Source organism: Gigantopelta aegis, chromosome 9 (genome assembly GCF_016097555.1).
Source record: "Gigantopelta aegis isolate Gae_Host chromosome 9, Gae_host_genome, whole genome shotgun sequence".
NCBI lineage: Eukaryota > Metazoa > Mollusca > Gastropoda > Neomphalida > Peltospiridae > Gigantopelta > Gigantopelta aegis.
Window position 1 is genome coordinate 39,159,731 of NC_054707.1, and position 23,481 is coordinate 39,183,211.

Sequence of the window (23,481 nt, forward strand, 5' to 3'; positions counted from 1 at the left end):
TGTCCCGAGTGAAATAATATTCACTTGTCACGAGCTTTAGCAAGTGACAACTGAAAATGATTTCACGAGGGACATAAATTTGATAACTGGTATCGAGTTTGTTATTCTATTTATTACCCCAGCTATTTTTTTTTGGGGGGGGGGGGTTTAAGCCTTTATTTTCGATATAGCCTACATCGGCTACACGTCCATGTATATAGAAACGATGTAAACTACTTTACTGTTCTGGGTATTGCTTTAACTTTGTATTTTATTCACAGATAATTTTCAAAACCCAAAGTTCTATATACATGTATTCTGTAAAATAAAATCTATAATGAATTGCATTAAACTACCATTTTATTACAAGTTTAACACTGAAACCAGAAAGACGTAAATGCAAACGCTTTAAACTACGTGATGTAATTTTTTGTGCTTTGCCAAATCGTGATGACGTCATATTTAGTACTGACAAGGTTATTGGTTTATTGGCGTCAAATCGTCCAATAGTAGTGTACGTTAAACCAATGTATGATAATTTCTCAGTGAGAAATTATTATTTTTATTTTCCCCGTTATGAGTGCTTGCTGGGGTAATAAACACTATTAATTTATGCAGTTAAAATGTAACTTATGGTGTATAAAATGAGGCATATTCCTGCACAAGACAGAGCTCTTTGAAAATTTTTTACAGTTGTAATGGCATGCACTCACGAATCATTATAAAAACACTGATGATACCAAATATTCAGAGAAGATCCTTTGCTGTTAAATGTCTGAGTTTTATCACTATCACTAATCCAATAACCTGGTTGGACTGCACAGACAGCCACGCTTTTAGTGCCAGGATAGCATTCTTGAACTGCCACTGGATATAAGCAGAAAAGGAAGCATTTTCGTCATAATATCTTTAATATATGTAACTAATCAAGTCCAAGGTAAAAAATTTGAAAAAGCCACTGTCCCAATAACAAGATAAGAAAAAAAATAGGTATAAATTAATTTGGAATTAATGTTCAGATCCTTCCAACAATAAATATCATCCAGTACAACATTATTTCTGTGAGATAAAGCTTCACTAGCTGTTAAATATTTTCTTTCTTCTGCCTTGGAATGATTTGATTCAGGATGAAGTTTCCTTCTCGTGCAGTGAGCTGCGTACCAGTAGATAACAGGCGAAGACGAGCAGAGAAGACGGGTTAGAATCTGGTGGGAAAATACAAAAACACATTTGTTACGTTACATATAGCTAATACATACTGAAAGTAATTAGTATCAAAAACATACAACTCATTTTAAAATAAAAGTGTTTGTTTATGGAATTAACGTTCCTACTGTTACAATGTTAGAAATTTGTGAAAAATATCAAATTGTAAATGAGGCTTATGAAATTTCTTTAAAAAATGTAAATCATGGAATATACCTGCAAAGAAAAGAGGTGAAATAAATATTTAGCTAAAAAGACCTGGTACATTTTTATGACTATTTAGTGTCAAAACTTGGTCTAGAGAGAGAGAGAGAGAGAGAAAAAATCACCTTCTGTCACAAAGACTCCTACCAAATACATGTACCAGCAAAGTATCTTTATATGCAGGGACAATACAAAGAAATCATTACGAAAGGTCTGACAAAGTGTAATGTTCACGTATTACATCAAGTACAAAGAATCATGTGCATTAAATGTATAATTGTATATGTATTTTTAAAATGGTCTAAAACAAATCATATACTAAAACATAACGAATAATATAGGTACATGTACAAGTTAAAAGAATGCACTGTTTCACCACAGCTCTTTACACAATGGTCTTTTATATTTAAAAAAATTTTAAATATCAATAATTACATTCATCTACTTATTTTTGTTTAACAATAACTGATGCATATTTTTGTGCTTAGGTGTCATTAAACATTAATTAATTCATTCATTTATTCATTCATTCATTGTAACATAAATTGTACAATACATCATATATTTATATAATACAAAATTTAAGTAGAATCAATTTAGTATGAAAAGCACAAACCTGTATGTGAATGAAGAGACATCCAAAGACTGTGAGAGCCAGAAGATGGACAATAAACGGGAACAATCTGGTGCTGGGGTAACCAATCACATCGTCTCGTTTATCAGTCTTCTTTAAATCAACATCGAACAGAAACCCAAGTCTGAGACACAAATGCTTGTTCAGTCTGTAGTAGCATGCACATGCACTCACACTAAGAAAAATTATTGGTGCAGCAAGAATAAAGTTAGGAATCTGTTTAAACTGATAATAGTTAAAAAATCCAACGTCCCAGTGCTTGCTCTGTATGTAATTGTAGGACAAAGGAAGAGAGTAGTTACACCATTCTGAAGGTTCGTCACCTAAGATGACATAGTTCTGTGACCGTCCATATTCAACTATGTGGGAAGCAGAAGCTGGTGCTTGACTAACACAAAAGAGATCATAGATGTAATACTGATAAACTGCTATTGGAAGTAAACATAAAAATAAATAGAACATTGACTGGATAAACTCTTTAATAACTATGGTAACCAATCTGAAATCTCTAGCAATTCCAGATATTTTGGAGTGGTATGTAACATATATATCTTTCAAAACTGACTGTCCAACTGCATGAGCAACAAATCCAAGGGCCACAACTCCATTTGACCTTGCAGCAGCAGCTAGCCCAAACAAAGTTGAGGCGATCAGGTGTTTTCCTCTGGATGCATACAGCATGCCATTGAATAAGATAAATGTATAGATTGCTTCTGAATAAGTAGCCGAGAAAAATATACTGCCAGAATTTACACAGAACAACATGGCTGACTTGTAAGCCAAATTTCTGTCTTTCAACACAAACACACCCAAGTGGTATAAAACCTTTGCTGTTTTAACAAATAAGAAAAAATTCACTGTCACTGCTATTACGAGTGCAACATTTCTTCTTACAAGGTATGGGTCTGAAAATATTGAAATTACTTCAGTCAGTTTCCCTACTACTGATGGAAAAAGAGGGAAGAAAGCTACTGTGTTTTCATAGGTGTAGCCATATTCAGCAATGTGGATGAAGTAAACACCATCCCAGCGACGGAAGCCACCCAGTAGAAATTCGACTGCATGGTCAAGAGATGTTCTGCTCTTCAGTGCTGGAGGTGGACTGAACACTTTGGCATCATGGTCAGGAATAACAGCATTGAACACAATCTGCAAATACATACATACATACAATATATATATACACACACACACACAATATATATATATATATATATATATATATATATATATATATATATATATATATATATATATATATACACACACACACAATATATATATATACACACACACAATATATATATATATACACACACACATACATATACATACATAATGAACCAAATAAAGTGAAACCTCTCAAAACTGGAGCCTCTGTAAATTGGAATTCCCTCAAAATCAGACATTTTTCCCAATCTCTTTTTCAAATATCACTACAGAACCTCTCTAAACTGGATACCCCTTAAAACCAGATTTGTTTTACTTAGTCCCACAGGTGTTTGGTTTAGAGGGGTTTCACTGTATTTGAATAAATGAGGCACTATTTCAGAGCTCGAACTTAAGAATTTGTCACCCACAGCATTTAAACAAAAATATTGCTGTGGGTAAAATGGCCCACAGACAGCAATTTTAAGCTTTCCTATGGCAATTTTTTAAAAGGTGACTTTTACAGCAAATTACAGCAAATAAATATGACTGAAAGGTTATTTTGTTGCATGTAGACATATTTCAAATGTACAAATGTTAAATACTGGCTTATAATGTACACCAGATATATTAATTTTGCTGTTGTTGGAGTATATTGACAGCAGCAATTTGTATTCAGTGGCACAAAAGTGCCATCAGTGATGCTCCTAACCCATGGCAATTTATATTTCAAAGGCGGCAATTGCCATTAGTGCCGTCATTAAGTTCGAGCCCTGCTATTTTAACTATGGTCTACTCCAGTTGATTTTATTGACTGGTTAAAGCTAAAAGGGAAAGAAAACATCTCGGACTACACAGGGACAGATGAACAAACAAATGACCAAATAAAAGAGTTTTTAGTTGGAAAAAATAATCTATAAAATATAATTTCATTATTTATGAAGCAGGCAACATTCTTCACTTTGGACAATATTGATGTTTCATTTATATCTTGACCAATGCTTTGTTTTTAATTATAAACTACACACAAATATAAAACATTTTCATTTCTTCCAAAACAGTTTTACTTTCTTCTGGGGGGTTTTGTGTGCATTAAATCAAACGGAAGACACTTTTAGTAGAGGCTGGGATGGGGTATAGATAACGGAAGATGATTCAAGTACATTTTGATCAAGACTGAAAACTGTGAACTAATGTTCATGATTTATTTGTACCAAATCTGAGAGTTATATAATATGTCAAAGTCTGTCAAATATTTCTGCTATAAAGAAGCCGTAGCACTAATTGGTAGTAATATGGGACATTATACATGTACCTATTCAAATACTTTTATTTAGTTTTTAGGGGCGGGATGTAGACCAGTGGTAAAGTGCTCGCTTGATGCATAATCAGCCTGGGATCGATCCTTGTCACTGGGCCCATTGGGCTATTTCTCATCCCAGCCAGTGCACCATGACTGGTATATCAAAGGCTGTGGTATGTGCTATTCTGTCTGTGGGATGGTGTATAAAAGATCCCTTGCTACTAATGGAAAAATGTAGCGGGTTTCCTCTCTGAGACTATGTCATAATGACCAAATGTTTGACATCCAATAGTCGATGATTAATAAATCAATGTGCTCTAGTGGTGTCATTAAACAAAACAAACTTTAAACTTTTTATTTAGTTTTATACAGTATACACATTAAAGTTGAAACCAGTATAACATGAAATAAAAAATGGGAGTGTGATTTTCTGCAAACATTAATTTTTACCTCTATCATACATGGAACAATTTCAGTTACTTTTGCACAAATAATTCCACTTTGGCTTGACATACTGTAATCATGTGTGTTTTAGTGGTTTGAAGTCATTACACTATAAAAAGCATACACATACACTGGGTCCCCAGTCTCTGTGGTGTAGTGATTAAACCATCGCTTTAGTTGGTACTGTACTGGGTTCGCATCTCTATGCTGGCTCCCACCCAGAGCGAGTTTTGTTTTTCTTAAGAAAGAAAGAACTGTTTTATTTAACGATGCACTCAACACATTTTATTTATGGTTATATGGCGTCAGACATATGGTTAAGGACCACACAGATTTTGAGAGGAAACCCGCTGTCGCCACTACATGAGCTACTCTTTCCGATTAGCAGCAAGGGATCTTTTATTTGCGCTTCCCACAGGCAGGATAGCACAAACCATGGCCTTTGTTGAACCAGTTATGGATCACTGGTTGGTGCAAGTGGTTTACACCTACCCATTGAGCCTTGCGGAGCACTCACTCAGGGTTTGGAGTCGGTATCTGGATTAATAATCCCATGCCTCGACTGGGATCCGAACCCAGTACCTACCAGCCTGTAGACTGATGGCCTAACCACGACGCCGGTTTATTTTTCTTAAATGCACATGTTTAAGCATTGTATTAACTACATGCACATATGTGGAGGGGGTGGGACGTAGCCCAGTGAAAAAGTGCTCGATTGATGTGCGATGGTCTAGGATTGATACCCATCAGTGGGCACATTATCTATTTCTTGTTCCAGCCAGTACTCCACAACTGCTGTAACAAAGGCTGTGGTATACACATACTATATCATGTCTGTGGGTTGATGCATATAAAAGATCTCCTGCCATGGTTTTTGCCAGAAGGTACGGAGGGTAAAATTACGTACCCTAAAATTTTGAAAATAATATATGTATATATATATATATATATATTTTTTTTTTTTAGATATGTGATAGTAAGAGAATTTTAAGAGATTCAAACCCTTAACTATCTAGTAGAGGCGCTCCCGGTCTGTTTTGTTTTTATTATATGTACCCTCAAATTATTTTCTGGCAAAACACATACACGTTGATGTTAATAAAAAAAGTGTTGCCAATTTCTGACTCCGAGTGGCAGAAGCCGTGTCATTCAGGAAGCTGGGAGAGCTCTAGTCATCTCCCCCCCCCCCCCCCCCCCCCCCCAATAATTCTGAATTGAAAATATTGTTTGTAGTAAATCTTAAGGCAAAGGTGAATTTTACTTGTAGAATGCCGGAAATTGCATTTCAGGACATCTAGTTTTCAAAATTTTATGGGTAGCATACCCCACCCCACCCCCGAACGGCGAACCCCCCTAAAAACTTTCTGCTGTGCCTGTCATTATTTGTTGGCCCAGGCCCATAACCATATGTGTGACAATATATAACCATTGATGAAATGTGTTGACTTTATCATTAAATAATAAAAACTTTCTTTTACACAAGTGTAAAAAAACCCACAAAAAAACACTGGCTTTATAAATTCGGCCTTTAAATGTTTTAATTTAACCTTTTAAAGGCCTCCCAAGTCTCGGTAAATGACTTCTCGTGAAACCCCGACACCGCAAAAACGGTCTTGTGTAATCAAGGTCTGGATCGGAATTTTAATGAACGATGCAGTTTTTCAATCAAATACATAATTATACTTTTTTAACACAATTATTAATGCGTATCTGTGTTCTACAGTATTGATTAAAGTCCATACCTGTAGCAAGATTACAAAAATTCGACTATAAACTGCGAACACTTGAATATCCCACTCAACTTCTGAAGACATTTCTATTTACTTTTAAAGCATGGTTTTCATTGGTTCTGTCAACGAAAGCTAAGGGCTATACGCGTAAACGTCATTTTCATTGGACACTCTTGTCTTGTAAAAATCAATATGGCGCTGCCCATGGAAGAAGAAAATCTTCACAGCAAAATTTAAATATTATGTCTTAAGTTCATTGTAAATATATTTTTTATGTTTGTAATTTAATACTATCGTTTGTTATTCAAATTTCAATCATAGTTCTTTCTTTCTTGTAAAATGAACATATTTAACGAACTGATATTAAAAGATAAATCCAAATTGACAAACATTTCAACAATATATTATTATTATATAGAACTGAATGCTTATGCTCACGAAACTGTTTCACCCATGATATTACATATTGGTAACGTATTGGGGGAGGGGTAACCTAGCCTGAGTACTCTGAGCATAAGAGAGCAATATTAATCACTAATAGTAATACATGCACTACTGGAAAAAACCTGGGAAAGCTTTCCACCTGTTACCGCCCCCTCCCCCCCCCCCCATTATATTGATACATGTATAAAGAGAGTACATCAACATAACCCCAAAACTTACCCTAACCCTAAATCTAACCCTAACCCTTACAATAGGCAAGAGGTTGTAAATGTATCGGCACCTACATATTTAACCTGAACATTATTGAATGGGGTTGTTGTCGGGTTTCATCCTGTAGTGTGTGTATTAGTAATTAACATGTTAAATATTTGTTATTATCGAACTCGAAAATGATAAATCTAAAGGTATTTAATGTCAAACATAGGATTGTTGTTGTATTAGACCAGAAATCTTTGACTATCGTTTGGTACTGGTAGGCACAGATTGCGCAGTTTTGAATTATAAAGTTTGCTCTGGCTGTAATGAGTGACATAACTATCCAAATGTCTGGCTTGCTCTCTTATGGTCAGAGTACTCTGGTTACAAGCAACTATGAACTGGTCTATTAACGGAAAATGGCTTCTGCACACATGTATTGTAATATACATTTGATTTGATAAAATAAATTCATGGTATATTCTATTGTTGACAATCCTCAGATCCTGTAAACCGAGCTATGTAAATAGTGGCAAGGGGTGGGATGTAGCCCAATGGTAAAGCGCTTGCCTGATGTGCAGGCAGTCGAAGATCAAAGGCCGTGGTATGTGCTATCTTGTCTGGGATAGTGCATATAAAAGGTCCCTTGCTACTAATGGAAAAATGTAGCATGTTTCCTCTCTAAGACTCAGAATTACCAAACGTTTAATATCCAATAGCTGATGATTTATAATGTGCTCTAGTGGTGTTGTAAAACAAAACAACTGCTGCCCAGCATAAAATTATCATTGTGTGTCCAGTTTCAGCAGAGGACCCTTTTAGTGAAGCACTAGCATATATATGCCCAGTTCATTGTTTGTGGGAAAGACTTTTGACCATTGCAGTATATTTATAATTGAATTTGCACAACATGTTCAAGTTCAACTCAAGTTCAAAAGTACTGGTGTCGAGGCTGGGATTACAACCCTCAGTCTTTAGCACATGGCTGATGGCATTGGTTATATGCTAGAATTGTGTGTCTTACCACTAGTGACTAGACCATGCATTCATATCATCAAGTAAATATGTATTTTAAGCCTTAGAAAGATTATTGATATTAATGACATGAACTGCTTGTAATCTTCGGCTGTCTCTGGTCCAGAGGAAAATACAGTAAAAAACACCAAAAGAGTGAAATTACAAGTGAAAAACCCCATAAACTGCTAATGGTTGTTTACTGATCATATTGTTTGCTGGAATAGGTGGATGTGTTTACTTTCCACAAAATAGTCCTATACTGTACCAAAATAAACCATACTAGTGGGAAAGACAAAATATTTAAATGAATGTCAAATTAATGAATACATGTAATTACATTTTGCTGTTTAATTTAAAAACATTATCTACAATGATTTTGACAGTCTATAATACCTTCATGAATATACACACACACAAACACACACACATACATAGAGACACACATACATACATACATACATACATATATGAATTTGTACAAAGCAGTTCAAGATTTTGTTAACCAGTCTTATTGTGAAATCAAAATAAGTACCGGTATTATTATCACAGTGGCACTGCAATAACCAAAGCCTTTTTGAAGATCTGTTTAGTATAAATTTACTGAACAGAAATTTTACGTGACATAATTTCTGGTCTTTTCAATTTGTGAAAATTATTTTAATATGGAGTTAAAAATGTGACATTTAAAAAAATATATTTTGTAATGAACATGTTAAAACAGTAATCATATTTTAATAATAAAATAATGTTGTTTTTTTCTTTGTTGTTTCCGACATGCAAGAAAGAGCAGCATGAAGGGTAAGGGCAAGGTTGTTCAGGACAAGGACTGTCCTCTTCAGTTTCCCGACTTGTTGCCTGTCGATCACGTGAAGGAATGTCTGAAATACACAGCAAGTAAGATCCTGTTTTAATAAGTCTTCAGTTTTTACTTGCATTTTATGATGAGAAAAAACTACCATACACAGGGCTTCCTATGAGTGGTCATATTCAGTGTTCAACAAATGTTTGAGAAAGTCACTAGCCCTCGCAGAAACTTTGATTAGTGCCCTATATGTAACAAAATAATACAGTAGATAATTTCCACTAGTCCAGACCAAACATTCACTGGCTGGGGCGGAGGGCTAGTGGATTTGTCAAACCCTTTCGTATTAACTATTAATTTTTATGCATATGGGCTAAATCAAATCACCTTTGACTCGTAAAAGCATTTATTACCCCAGCAGGCACTCATAACAGGGAAAATAAAAGTCATAATTTCACACTCAGAAATTATCATGCATTGGTTTAACGTACACTACTATTTGACGCCAACAAACCAATCACCTTGTCGGTACTAAATTTGACGTCATCACGATTTCTGGTTTCAGTGTTAAACTTGTAATAAAATGGTAGTTTCATGCAGTTCATTGTAGATTTAGTTTTTACAGAATATTTAGAACTTTGGGTTTTGAAAATTATCTGTGAACCATGAATAAAATATAAAGTTAAAGCAATACCCAGAACAGTAAAGTAATTTACGTCATTTCTATATACATGGATGTAAAAAAAAAAAAAAAAAAAAAATAGCTTGTGTAATAAATAGAATAACAAACTCGGTATCAGTTATTATCAAATTTATGTCCCTCGTGAAATTTTTTTCACTTGTCACAAGTTAAAGCTCGTGACAAGTAAAAATTATTTCACTCGGGACATAAATTTGATAATAACTGGTAACTCGTTTATTATCCTTTATATCTTTAATACCCATCTTTTTTGTCTCATATTTTACCAACTTTGTAATACTTCTCACGACAAGTATAAGTATTGTTAGTTTCTGAAATTGACAAAAGCAAATTTCTTGTCAATGTCAATGTTCTATATACCAGAAGAATGAAAATATTTGTGTATGGTTGTAATTGTGTTATTTGTAAATATTTGCTGTACAGCATTTGTGTAATTGGATATTATAAATTACATTTGACCAAGAAATGTTTTTATCTAAAATAAACTTTACTGGGTTGTAAAAAATAGGGTGGTGGTGTATTGTGAGATTTTAATCTAAAAATCATGACAAGAAACTATTTTGGGTGGCACCAACATTCAGAATACTGGGGAAATCCAGACATTATTCATCTCTGTAGGTGTGTAAACCATGACAAGAAACTATTTTGGGTGGCACCAACATTCAGAATACTGGGGAAATCCAGACATTATTCATCTCTGTAGATGTGTAATAAATACTGATAACTTCTAGATGTGTAATTAATTAGGGCAAGCTCTGAGTAAACAGGATATTTTGCCAAATTATTTATTAAACTTAAAAAACATGCCGAAATCCACATTTATTTTTCAACAAAATATCAGCATTACCTGAAATTATTTCGTCAAATTAAAATAAAATTTGCCAATTGTTGACAGTTGATGAATTTGGTGAGTACCAGAGATACCTCTGTAAACATTATATGTGTAATTAACATTAATAAGATGACTTCTAGATGGTAAAGCACTCGGTTGATGCGAGGTCGGTTTGGGATCAATCCCTGTTGGTGGGCCCATTGGGCTATTTCTTGCTCCAGCCAGTGTAACACAACTGGTACATCAAAGACCATGGTATGTACTATCCTGTCTATGGGATGGTGCATATAAAAGATCCCTTGCTGCTAATCGAAAAGAGTAGCCCATGTCCGACGCTATATAATCGTAAATAAAATGTGTTGAGTGCGTCGTTAAATAAAACATGTCCTTCCTTCTAGATGTGTAATAAGCAGTAATATGATAACTTTTTTTTCCCCCAGTCTTGGCGCGGTCGGAGGATGAGACGGTTTCCCTGGATGAGGTCAATCAGTTGCAGACGGACATTGAGACCCTGCTGGCGAACGCTGGGAAACGTCTCAAGCTGCTAGAGGGCGAGATCCAGCTGCTTGTCAACTGGCAGGACAAGAAGGACAAGAAAGGCATTGTCACAGTCAGTCTTCAAAAATATACATCAACTAAAAACACTGGATAATGCTGGCTATTTTTTATTTTAAGAACCGATCACCCTTTTCCAGTGACAGTAAGCTTTGTGTATTAGGCCTTCTGTCCATTAATGCAATAAATCATGCATGTTTCTATGAGTGGAAATGTGCTCTGCCATATCGGTGTTTTTCGCAAGCAGATTGCTATATCAAATTTAATGGTGCCGAAGTGTACTTTTAAGCTGAAAGTAAATATTTTGTGTTATGACGTCTTCACACATGAAAAAAATCGTTCATGGAATTGTGTGGAATCACATATATGAAAAGGTACTGTGTACATGCATTATATTGATAAATTCACATGCACGAAATTGCGTTAAGACACTTCATAATCTTTTTTACATGGTACATGTGTTTAATAAGAGAGCAGTTGAAAAGTACCAAAATTTTCACTTATCTACACTGAATACTAAATCAGTTGTTTCTTCAAGTTATTCTGTAGTTATAATTGACTCCCATCAACAAATGTTTTGTTTTTGTTTTATTTATTTATTTGATTGGTTTTCTTCTTTTGTTTTCAATTTGTAGCCTTCAGAACCTGTCCCTGGCAAAAGGGGGAAGGGGGCCGCTGATGATAAGCCAAACAAGAAGCTGAAGGATTCTAGCGGCAAAGCATCACAGTTAACACCGCCCCCACCAAGCAGACCCAAGAGTAAAAATATGCAGGTGAAAAACAGTCATCAAGCTAATGTTTAAAACAAATTAGCATGTTCCAACCTGCTTGGTGAAGGTTAACATGGGTCATTATATTCAGCCATATGTAAAAACATGTACAGTGAAAACTGGATTCTGAACAAACTGGAATCTTGTCAAAACTGGCCAAGTTTCATGGACCTAAATTTTCAAAAAATTCTAAAACATGACCCTCTAAACACTGGATCCTGTCTAAATATTAGATACCAAACATGATTCGCTTGAGACAGGTTTCATTCTGTAATATTTTTGATAACCTATAAAATGTTTTTTAATTAATAAAAGTACAAAAAAATGTGTTGCAAAATGCAGTACAAAGATTTCATTCTGTAATATTTTTGATAACCTATAAAATGTTTTTTAATTAATAAAAGTAGCAAAAAATGTGTTGCAAAATGCAGTACAAATATTTGTGTTTTTCACTACTCATTTATGTGTTGGTATTCTTCAAATTTTAAAATTGTTCTATTGTTCTAGAAAATTATTACCAAAGTATATTTTGACACCCAAAGTTTTATTGGTTAATCTGTGTGCTTTTTTTCTCTGACATTCTTATTCTGTACATGTAATTAAAATATGCACGAGTTATTCTTGTTGTTTTCATTAATTGCAGAACAAAGTTCTCGACTATGACTTTGTTGACTCTCCCGTGGAACTGCCGAAGTTGCCGAAGAATGATGCTGTTAATAGATTCTGGACGTCCGTCGAGCCATACTGTGCTGAACTCACCAACGATGACCTCAAAGTGCTCGATGATTTGTTGAAAGCTCACGAAAACGATTCCGAAAGTTTTAAAATTCCTCCTCTAGGAAAACACTATTCCGAGAAATGGGCTGAGGAAGACATGTTGGAGGAACAACGGGAAGGTAATATTTATACTTTATTACACACCAGTGTAAGATATTGCTCATGTCATAACAATCACTCAATATCTAACTAGTGTTATATTGGCGTGACGCGAGCGTGATGTAGATCACTTGCTGACCCAATTCATAGAAAAATAACGTGTAATAGGTCTTGACATCTACTTACTTCTGCGTTGCGGCTTGTTTGCAGTTGGTTTGTAATAAATAAAATACTAAACTAGCTTGCTGTAATACCATTTTATGAAACTCGTGAATAGTGTTGGTATCCGACTCGCTTTCGCTCGTCAAGATATCAAAACTGTTCACTCATTTCATAAAAATGGTATGACAGGCAAGCTCGTTTAGTATTCTATATGTGTCTACATGAACAGTGTTTTAACCTGGGTTAAAAGTATATTGTGTCTACACAACATCAGGGCTTCTAGATTATGGTAGCCCCACTCCAATGGCTAGTGATATTCAATATTGGGCTAGTATATAACTATACTAAAACGCAAAAGAAACGCAGGTTCTTATTAAATTGGATATAAAATATTAAAAAAACAAAACGAAATGAAGATTTCAACATTTATTTTGGAGCTACACCAATTCGGCACACATTGGTGCTGGAAATGTTTGATTGAATTCCTTTTTGGCTATTGTTTCATGTCATAAAGTAGGGTGGGGGTCCATGTTAAAAATGTGAAAGAGACGACCTGTAGCATTGTCAAAGTCAGTATCGCGTGTGACCACCCTGGGCATTCAAACAGGCAGTGCAACGTCTCCTCATTGAGTTGACAAGCCGTTGAAAGAATGCCTGAGGGAGTGAGTTCCATTCATGGACCAATGCTGCCTCCAGCGCCTGCATATTCTGAGGTTGTCCGCGAGCCTGAAGGCGACGTCCGATTTCATCCCAGACGTGTTCGATAGGCGCCATGTCCGGTGATAAGGCTGGCCACGGCAACGTTGGGATGTTGTGCTGAGCCAGCAACGCCTGTGTTGCCCTGGCAGTGTGCGGCCTGGCATTGTCTTGCTGCAGCAAGCGCACACGTGGGTGAGCGGCAAAGAAGGGAACGACGTGATTGTTGATGACGTCATTTTGGTACACGGCGGCATTAACGCGTTGTCTGAACACATGAAGTTGTGTTCTGTGGTTGAATGAGAACCCACCCCACACCATCACACTACCCCCGCCCCATCGGTCGGCCTGCAGAACGCAGCAGTCGGAGTAACGTTCATGTCGACGTCGCCATACTCGGATTCGGCCATCAGCGTTGGAAACATTGTAACGGCTCTCATCAGTAAACAGAACTTGTTGCCACTGGCCACGTCGCCATCTTTGATGTTGTTGCGCCCACTGTTGACGTTGTTGGCGGTGCCGAGGGGTCAATATTGGTCCCACATAAGGACGGCGGTTACGGAGTCCTGCTGCCCTCAGACGGCGTCGGACGGTATCGGCGGACACTGGACCACGTGGACCACGCACCTGGTGAGCGGTGTTAGCTGCTGGCAGCATCCGATTCCTAAGGTGGGTCACCCGGATGTACCGGTCTAGGGCTGCGGTTGTCACCCTCGGGCGGCCGGTGCGTGGTCGATCGTTCACAGATCCAGTGATTTGGTGACGTTGAGAAAGGCGTGCGATTGTCGAAACATGACATCCCAATTGTCTGGCTACAGCAGTACGGGTCTGTCCGGCTTGCAACATCCCGATGGCCATCCCTCGCTGGAGTTGCGTCAGTCGCGGCTTTTTTAAAATGTGATTCTGTTGTCTGTCACTACTCAAATTGAATTTATGCGATTAAATCCAGGTGTGTAGGCTTTATAAGCATTTCAATGAGTGTGTTTGCACTGGATTCATGATACGGATGATCCAGCACGTGCAAACAACGTGTTTTGAGAATTCGTGACGTCACACAGGTAATGAAATTGACACGCAGGTGGGACTGCAGTGTGGGTGTGTGCCATGTCCTTTAACACAGTTGAGGTTCAATTCCACCAAAGATACTGCTTTACAAAGTGCAATTCTTTCGCATTTTCAGGACCTGCGTTTCTTTTGCGTTTTAGTATACTATTGCCATGCCTGACGGCTAGTGAATTTTCTGGTCATATGTTGCAGTTAAGTCTATTTTATAAATATGAATATCTTGCACCCACCTCCACCCCCCACCCCCCTCCCCCCTAATGTTAGTGTTTTTAAGCTATATCTCTCTCTTTTTAGGTGCACGACACAGATGATTTTTACTATTATTAGTAAAATTATATTAACTTAAAGCAAAGTAGGGCTAGTAAATTTTTAATAGTGGCTCGTAAGTTTTTTTAAATCACTGATCCCATGGCTAGTGGATTTTATAAAAATTCTAGAAGCCCTGAACATAATTAAAATAATTCAGGTTAGTTTGAACTCATGTTGAAAAGGTGTTTCTGGCCTATGATGTCATTGAATTTTAAAATTGCTTAATAATGTATTAGTGGTACAGTTTTTGAAATGGAAGAAAACAATATTGAAAAAAGAAGAAGATTTATCCAAGGTTATCCAGCTATACAGAAAGATAAATGCAGAGCTAATGATAACCTGGGTAATAACAGAACCAGACCCTAATGCAATTGCAGAGTTGAAATAACCTATAGTCCGTCCCACAGGGAACGCCTTTTTTGATATTATGGAATTTACAACAGGTTATTTATTTATGAACGATTGTTTTGGAACTTGCACACACAAATAGTGTTTGTTTGTTATTGCCGAAACACTTTTACTTTTCTTCTTACGTCATACCAAACTGAAATTATTAACAAAAACCACTTTTGTAGAAGGATGGGATGGACTATAGGTTAACCTTTACCTATGTACTTTAGCTCCACATTTTTAACCATCAAGATGTGTAACCCATGTTAAAAAAATCTTGTGTAGAGGGATGTTTAGTGTTTTAGTATGGTCCAGTGGCTGACTGTAAAGCTGAAAACATTGCTTCAAATCCTGTTATGGCTGACTAACACTTTTATTCATGTTTCTCTTCTGTCACCACCTGCCTTTTATTCTCAAATGTGAAAACCGTGCCAGTTTCTGCTGCAGTTTCAGTCTTTTGTTATCATGTCCTGAGATTTTCACATCAACATGTCCTTGAATCAGCTTCGATTTGTGTGTTCTTCTCTACACCCTTCTTGTTTCCTCATACTTTACCCTCAAGAAAGCTGGTCCAACTCACAGCACAAATTATCAGCTGAAGTGGCCAAACTAAGATCACAGTAAAAGCCGGTAGGAAATTAACCAGTTATCCCTCTCATCTTTGTTATTAAAACAAGTGTAAGAGTTTCTTAGATATTTTCACAGTTCTCTTTAAATATTTGCAGGTGCAAAGATCAATGACAAGAGGAAAAATAGTAACCATAGCAATTCATCGCTTGGTATGCATGATGCGACCACATTGTTGAAGAAGGCTGAATCCATGTAAGCTATAAGAGTTTCTTTAATAAATACTTGGATGTTTTTTTTTTACATAACTTTTTAGTTTTTTTTTCTCACACAAATCCCATTAAAAGACCAGATATTCTTATCACGATTGGAAATTTTGGTTCTTGCTATTGTAGTGGTCAGGTCAAGGGTTTTTTAAATAAAGGTTGCAACACTCTAGCTCTCTTCATTTTCAGAAGCATGGAAGACTCCCCATTTGGTCCTTTGACTCAGCGCCTTGTGGCAGCACTGATAGAGGAAAACATCATGGCACATATCGACGATTCCATGAACGAAAATGGTGGAAAAGGTGAATAAAACCAAATTCTTTATGTAGACTGACACTTCCCCAAAGACGTTTAGTGTTAATCCACCATCTAGTCTTATCTAGATAAATCACAATAAAAAATAATAGAAGAGACCAATTTAAAGTCGGTATCACCAGATCTTGGTGGATGCACTACTGCAAATGTATAATTATTATAATGAAGGTGATTGTTCTGATTATTTATTATATGCTGAATGTCAGGCATATGATAACTGAAAGTCTACTCAAACCATTCATTGGTTATACCCAAAACAATTATGTGATAACATACTTCATTTTGCATATTGTTACAACCAAAAAATGAGTTAGGCTGAACTAGACTTGTACAAGCACCTACCGGCCTTGGTGGCATAGTGGTTAGGCCATCGGTCTACAGGCTGGTAGGTACTGGGTTCGGATCCCAGTTGAGGCATGGGATTTTTAATCCAGATACCGACTCCAAACCCTGAGTTAGTGCTCCGCAAGGCTCAATGGGTAGGTGTAAACCACTTGCACCGACCTGTAATCCATAACTGGTTCAACAAAGGCCATGGTTTGTGCTATCCTGCCTGTGGGAAGCGCAAATAAAAGATCCTTTGCTGCTAATCGGAAAGAGTAGCTCATGTAGTGGTGACAGCGGGTTTACTCTTAAAATCTGTGTTGTCCTTAACCAATATGTCTGACGCCATATAACCGTAAATTAAATGTGTTGAGTGCGTCGTTAAATAAAACATTTCTTTCTTTCTTTGTACAAGCACCAGACAAACCAAACTATCATTCACCCATTTGTTAGATGCCTGAATGCAATAAATGAAATATTGTGCAGACATTTTTTCAGACAGTGCTGACGAAGCCCCGGCAATCTCTCCCCGAACTCTTGCCAAGCAGCTGAACATCGGAAACCCGATCCATTTAGAAAAACGCATTAAAAAGGAATTGGAAGAACAAGGTGTGTTTTTGTTAACAGCTGATAGACATTTCATCATAAGAGCAGTCCATGGTTCATTCTGCTTAGAATTTGTTTAAAAAACCAATTTATTTTAGAATGAATAAGCAGATATGATTTAAACTTGGGTCTTGATTGAAATTATTTTGGTTTCAGGTAAACATTTTTTCTTATATTCTTTAAATATTTTATTATATGGTATAAAAAAAGACGAAAATTTAATAAATTATGGTTGAAAAAGTAAGTGCAGCCATTTATTGATATCAATACATTTAATCATAATTAGAAACCAGAATGAATAAGAAATCTGATAGAAATATACTGGTCAGAATGAGTAAAACGTTTAATAAAAATATACTAAATAGAATGAGTAAAACATTTGATAGAATATACTAGATAGAATGAGCAACAAGTTCAATAGAAAAATCTAGACAGAATGAGTAATAATTATTGAGAAAATGTACAAACTAGAATTAAGTAATAATTAAATTGAAAATGTACCAACCATCAGAATGGGTAAAAAGTTCAACAGAAAACAAAAAACCCCACTTATTTTTACTGCTATTAATATTAGACATTGGAATTGCATGTTTTTCCAGGCATCATTGATGTTGAAGACCAACCAGAAGACGACCCCGATGATGAGATCCTTGCCGAGATTAAAGAAAAACAGCAGGAGTTACGGGCCCTGCATGAACGGAATATTGGCGTGATAAAGCAGCTCATCAAAAAGGCCAAGGAGGAAATGTCGAGACAAGAAATGAGGAAGAAACTAGTCGCTGCCGATTCCGAGGTATACCATGGATGTGTCCTAGCTCAGCTACTCTTGCAAAATACTTAAATGTTCAGCTTGTTTGGCCTGCACAAACTCCCGGCCATGTATCCAGGACTCGAACTTAACAGCTATTGTAGTCATTGAGAAAAAACCCTGCTGTAGGCAGGCTCAAAATTGCTGTCGGTGGGCTGTTTCACCCATGCTGTTGTATTTAAAATATTGCTGTAGGTGACAAATTCTTATGGTCGAGCCCAGTGTATCTATCAAAATATATTTTAGGCTAACAGTGATATAATTCTTTGATTTATTTGTGATAACAAATTACTACCATCAAATATGTCATTAAAATAAAGCAGTAAGCCAGATGGTAGCCAACAGGTACGTCAGAATAATTGTGACAAAACTGCAATGATACTTTTTAATATTTAAGTTTTGTGTGTGTTTATAACAGTTTGTTAAAACGTAACTAATCCAGCTTACTTTACACACGATGAGCAATAAATTACCTCATTGTCAATGAAACACACTGTGCCTGGTGTGTGGTATTCTTATTCATAAATCTGTTCTGGTTGTCAGTTATAAAAATCAAAACATTCAGTGTTTGTTCTGGAAGTGCAAAGAGTGATTAATTAGTGTGTTGTTGGGTTTTTTTATATGCGATTTAATTTATTAAAGGAATTTAATATCCAACCTGTTTTGTTTGACTGATAATGGGTTTACCAATTTATATAACAGTGTGACTAAATTTTATGCAAATTATTACTTTTTGCTACAATACAATTTTGTGATACCAATTGTTATAATGGTTTAAAAGTAGCTGTGACACAGTAGCAGAGTGTATACCTTAAGAGAAGCTTCCTATCCAAGATACTGTAATGTGTCAGTATCAGCAATTTATTCATTTCTTCTCTTTGGTGGAACCATTGGGGTTTTTTGCTCATCCCAACCAGTGTCCCATGACTGGAATATCAAAGACTGTGGTATTTGTTTTCTGTCTGTGGGATGGTGCATGAAAAAGATCTCTTGCTGCTAATGGAAAAATGGAACAGGTTTCCTCTGAAGTCTACATGTAAAATTGCAAAATGTCTGACATCCAATAGCCGAGGATTAATTATTCAATGTGCTTGAGTGGTGTTGTTAAACAAATGAAACTTTAATCAAATTCTTGTATACATGGAACATCTTGTGGCTTTTCATTGTGGTTGATTAGAAAAAAGCATAATAATTTGTGTAAAATATGTCTAATATGAGTTGAAAAAATTACTTATAATAAAAAATAAAATAAAATAAAAAGGGTTTGGATACCACAAGGTGTTACTTTCCTTATATTAACATTCTGCATTTAAGTATAATATTAAAGCATTGCTATTTAAAGTTTTTAAACACTACAGCACATTTTTCATTATTGAAGCCGTTTTTGCTAATTGAAATAAGACATTTCTTAACATTTTATTTTCATTATTTCCGTATATCTGAAGTGTTTTGGGTCATCTTGGTGTTTATAACACACCAAAGTGCATTTTTCATATTTTAAAAAACAGACATACCTTTAAGAAACAATTGTTATGGAAACAAATCTTTTAAGAGTAACCCCCTACACACACACACAGTTTGAACATCAAATGTGTTACAGGTTTGTAGATTAACCAGACTTGGTGTCAGTTTTTTCAGGTTTAGACTTAACACATTTTGCAGTTTGTTACTTCAAGTCTCAGTACTACTTATATATATTTACCAAACATGAATAAAAGAAGAATATTAGCACAGATACCAAATAATGGATGATCTCCCTTTTAAACAATTTAAATACTAAATATCTTATTACATTGCCTTTCTTCCATTAACCGGCCTCGGTGGCGTCGTGGCAGGCCATCGGTCTACAGGCTGGTAGGTACTGGGTTCGGATCCCAGTCGAGGCATGGGATTTTTAATCCAGATACCGACTCCAAACCCTGAGTGAGTGCTCCGCAAGGCTCAATGGGTAGGTGTAAACCACTTGCACCGACCAGTGATCCATAACTGGTTCAACAAAGGCCATGGTTTGTGCTATCCTGCCTGTGGGAAGCGCAAATAAAAGATCCCTTGCTGCTAATCGGAAGAGTAGCCCATTTAGTGGCGAAAGGGGGTTTCCTCTCAAAATCTGTGTGGTCTGACGCCATATAACCGTAAATAAAATGTGTTGAGTGCGTCGTTAAATAAAACATTTCTTTCTTTTTTTTCTTCCATTAATGTTGCCATATCAATTTTTGCCATGAGCAAAACCAAGGCATACTGATCACTGTTCTGATAAGCAATTCGGTCATTTGATGTACCATTATTAAGTAAATGTTGCCTTTATTACTTTTTAGGAGTGGGTTCTAGCTCAGTTGGTAGAGCTCTTGCTTAAGGTGCTTGCATAGTTGAATCGCACTTCATCAGTGGATCAATTCTCTGATGCCCCATGAGTGGTACATCGCATATAAAAATCCCTTGTTGCCAATTGGAAAAATGTAGTGGGCTTCCTCCAAGTCTAAAATTACCAAATGTTAGGCATCCAATAGCTATATATACTAGTGGTGTCATTAAACAAAACAAACTTTCATTACTGTTCATAAATAAATTCTGTAAAGTGACAAAAATTAAATTTTTATTTACAGGTAGTTTCCAACATTCTAAGAATTCAACTTATTTAAAATGTTCTTGTAGAGCCCATTTAACAGCAGTGCAGTTGTCTTAGTCCATTGTTTAAAGATGGAAAAGACGGGTCACAAAATGTGATGTAATGTCATTTTAACTTTTTAGTCAAATTTGATTTTGTCAGCCAAAATATGGCTGATTTTAAAGTTTTTTTCGTTTTTTTTTTTAAATTTCATTCTTACCTCCAGAAGTGGTCCTTTGGATAATAGCACCAAAATCAAATAGGGTGCTAGTACATGTATATCATTATTTGTATTATTCAACATATGCTACATGTATGTCAGATAGTGCAAATAGTATAAAGCAATCCTACTAATATAATTTCCCCACATTTGTAGTACCCTTTTTATTTAAGAACTTACCAATATTTTCAACTAGTGTTCATGTATTATAATGAATATTTAATACTGGATTTTGGTTTTGTTTTTCTTCAGGTGATGGAAGCATATAGAAAAATACAAGCAGCTCGACAGAAAAAGAAAACTCCCACAAAAAAGGAAAAGGATGCAGCATGGAAAGCCATAAAAGAAAGAGATGCAATAATTAAGACTCTGGAGCTCTGACTGTAGATGTATGTCGCCAGAGCCTTTGAAGTTGACACCACCTACTTGGTGTTGTTGGAGAGTTGGCAAAATATTTGTGAAACTCTTGGCAGAATGTCTGTTGACGCCACAGAGATTTATGGTGCATATAGGTGTGAGATATAGGGAATCTTAACAGGAATGGCCTTGGAGAATTTCACACAAAACAGTTCTATCTCAAAGACTGGGAGCTCTTTGTCCCCAACATTATTTTCTTGCCTACACAATTATATTTAAATCTTAGTTACGTATATGTTTTGCAGCCAAAATATTTTTTTTAATTTTTAAAATGTACCGTAAAAATATAGCAACAAATATTAAATATAATTGTGATAATCTTAAAATAAGTTGTTACAATATTCTAAAAGAATGTTTTAACAAACATTCAAATAAACGTTGCACATAGATGCTATTATCAAATGTTTATTAATAGCACAGTTTGAGATGTCTATTTTGTAATATACTCTCAAAATACATGCCCAGTTTACTTGCATGGGATAGAACTCTCACCTTTACAGGTACTGTGTCATTGAGATATGCCAAGCTCACCTGTATGAGATAAATGAATCTCATATTTATTGGTACAGTATGGTCATGTGTGTTTGTACAAGATAAATTCATCTTACATTCACAGGTACAGCTCTTTGATGTTATACATATGTACGATTCCCTATTTGTATGGTTCTGTTACACACTGTAACAAAAACATGTTTAAAGTCACATTTCTAAGTAATGTGATCAGTTCATTGCTGTTGGTACAGGTATGTGGACAGCTACGGTATAATCTGCATTAAATTAAGAACATTTTGTAAATCATTTTTTTTATGGAAAACATTTATATAAAATAGTGTTGTACATGAAAAAAGAAGACACCTTTATTAATGTCATACTGCACTCATAATGTTCCTACATAACAAGTATGTGTATTAAATTATGAATAAAATGGAACATTAAACTCTTGAATGGTTTCATGTTGTTTTTACAACCCACTTTGTAAGAGGACTTAATAATAGCCCATGACCTCATGACACCTATCGACAAGCCTGGGTGTTTAGGTCATAATAATCAATATGTTGTCATTCATTAAGATGGGAGTATATCATCCACGACAGACTAGTTTTCTAGAGGTAATATATATATATATATATATATTTTGTTTACAATATATGACCATGAGGTGTACAGAATACAAACTAAATTTTGCCACAAAACCTCTAAATATGAAATGTGTGCATGTTTGAGTTAACTGTCAATTAATCATCATTACAGGTACAAATAACAGTTGAGCAATTCAAGATAAAATAGTAGACATAAACACTGTCCATGTGTTCAGAACTCTGTTCTGATGTAGGGAATGTGTTTCCTAAGCATTTGGACATGTAAAAACGTGTTTCTATTCTGAAATCCAACACTACCTTGCATAGTGTTGCGCAAGAATCGGGTTCTCGGCCAATTATGAACACTCTTTCAAATACATGTTTGTAGTCACAGCTTTGTTTTTAGTCAAAGTCAGGTTGAATTAAGAATCATTGCATTCTGTCACATTTGTCATAACATTTACTATAAATTTAATTCACACTATTCTTATTGTTTGAACTGACTTTTCTTTAGCAAAGTTTATTCAATGAAAGAACCAAGTAAGAGTACAATTATTTGACTGCTGGGTTGCAAATAAGTGAATTTCCATTTACATTTTAAAAATGTCAGAAAATACTGCAGAAAGTCTTCATAAATGCACCATTTTTATCCACATTTAATTGATGCTGCTTTTGAGTTTTGTCACTTTATAAATATCAATACAGAACAAAATTATAACCATTCATAACATACATCAGTAGACCATATGTATGTATGTCAGCAGAATATATTGCAAAAAAGTGTAATAGTTATTGATGTCTCTGCAACATCA

At 35.6% G+C, this 23,481-nt stretch overlaps 2 protein-coding genes across 3 annotated transcripts; one reads left to right on the plus strand and one right to left on the minus strand.

The window, feature by feature from the left end:
• Positions 1-506: 506 nt before the first annotated feature.
• LOC121380538 (GPI mannosyltransferase 2-like) lies at positions 507-6,846 on the minus strand. The gene is made up of 3 exons (XM_041509391.1): positions 6,662-6,846; positions 2,006-3,172; positions 507-1,184 (listed from the first exon to the last, which is right to left on the minus strand). Exons 1-3 carry the CDS (start codon positions 6,731-6,733, stop codon positions 906-908), a joined length of 1,518 nt encoding a protein of 505 aa, XP_041365325.1. The 5' UTR covers positions 6,734-6,846; the 3' UTR covers positions 507-905.
• LOC121380539 (transcriptional adapter 3-like) lies at positions 6,809-22,532 on the plus strand. Of its 2 annotated transcripts, none has more exons than XM_041509393.1 (10): positions 6,809-6,907; positions 9,087-9,199; positions 11,080-11,249; positions 11,830-11,967; positions 12,608-12,860; positions 16,188-16,284; positions 16,485-16,597; positions 17,433-17,543; positions 18,140-18,333; positions 21,426-22,532. In XM_041509393.1, exons 2-10 carry the CDS (start codon positions 9,097-9,099, stop codon positions 21,552-21,554), a joined length of 1,308 nt encoding a protein of 435 aa, XP_041365327.1. In that variant the 5' UTR covers positions 6,809-6,907; positions 9,087-9,096; the 3' UTR covers positions 21,555-22,532. The 2 variants fall into 2 exon arrangements, with proteins under 2 accessions (XP_041365327.1, XP_041365326.1); XM_041509392.1 differs by having other exon boundaries at positions 6,810-6,907; positions 17,421-17,543.
• Positions 22,533-23,481: the final 949 nt, after the last annotated feature.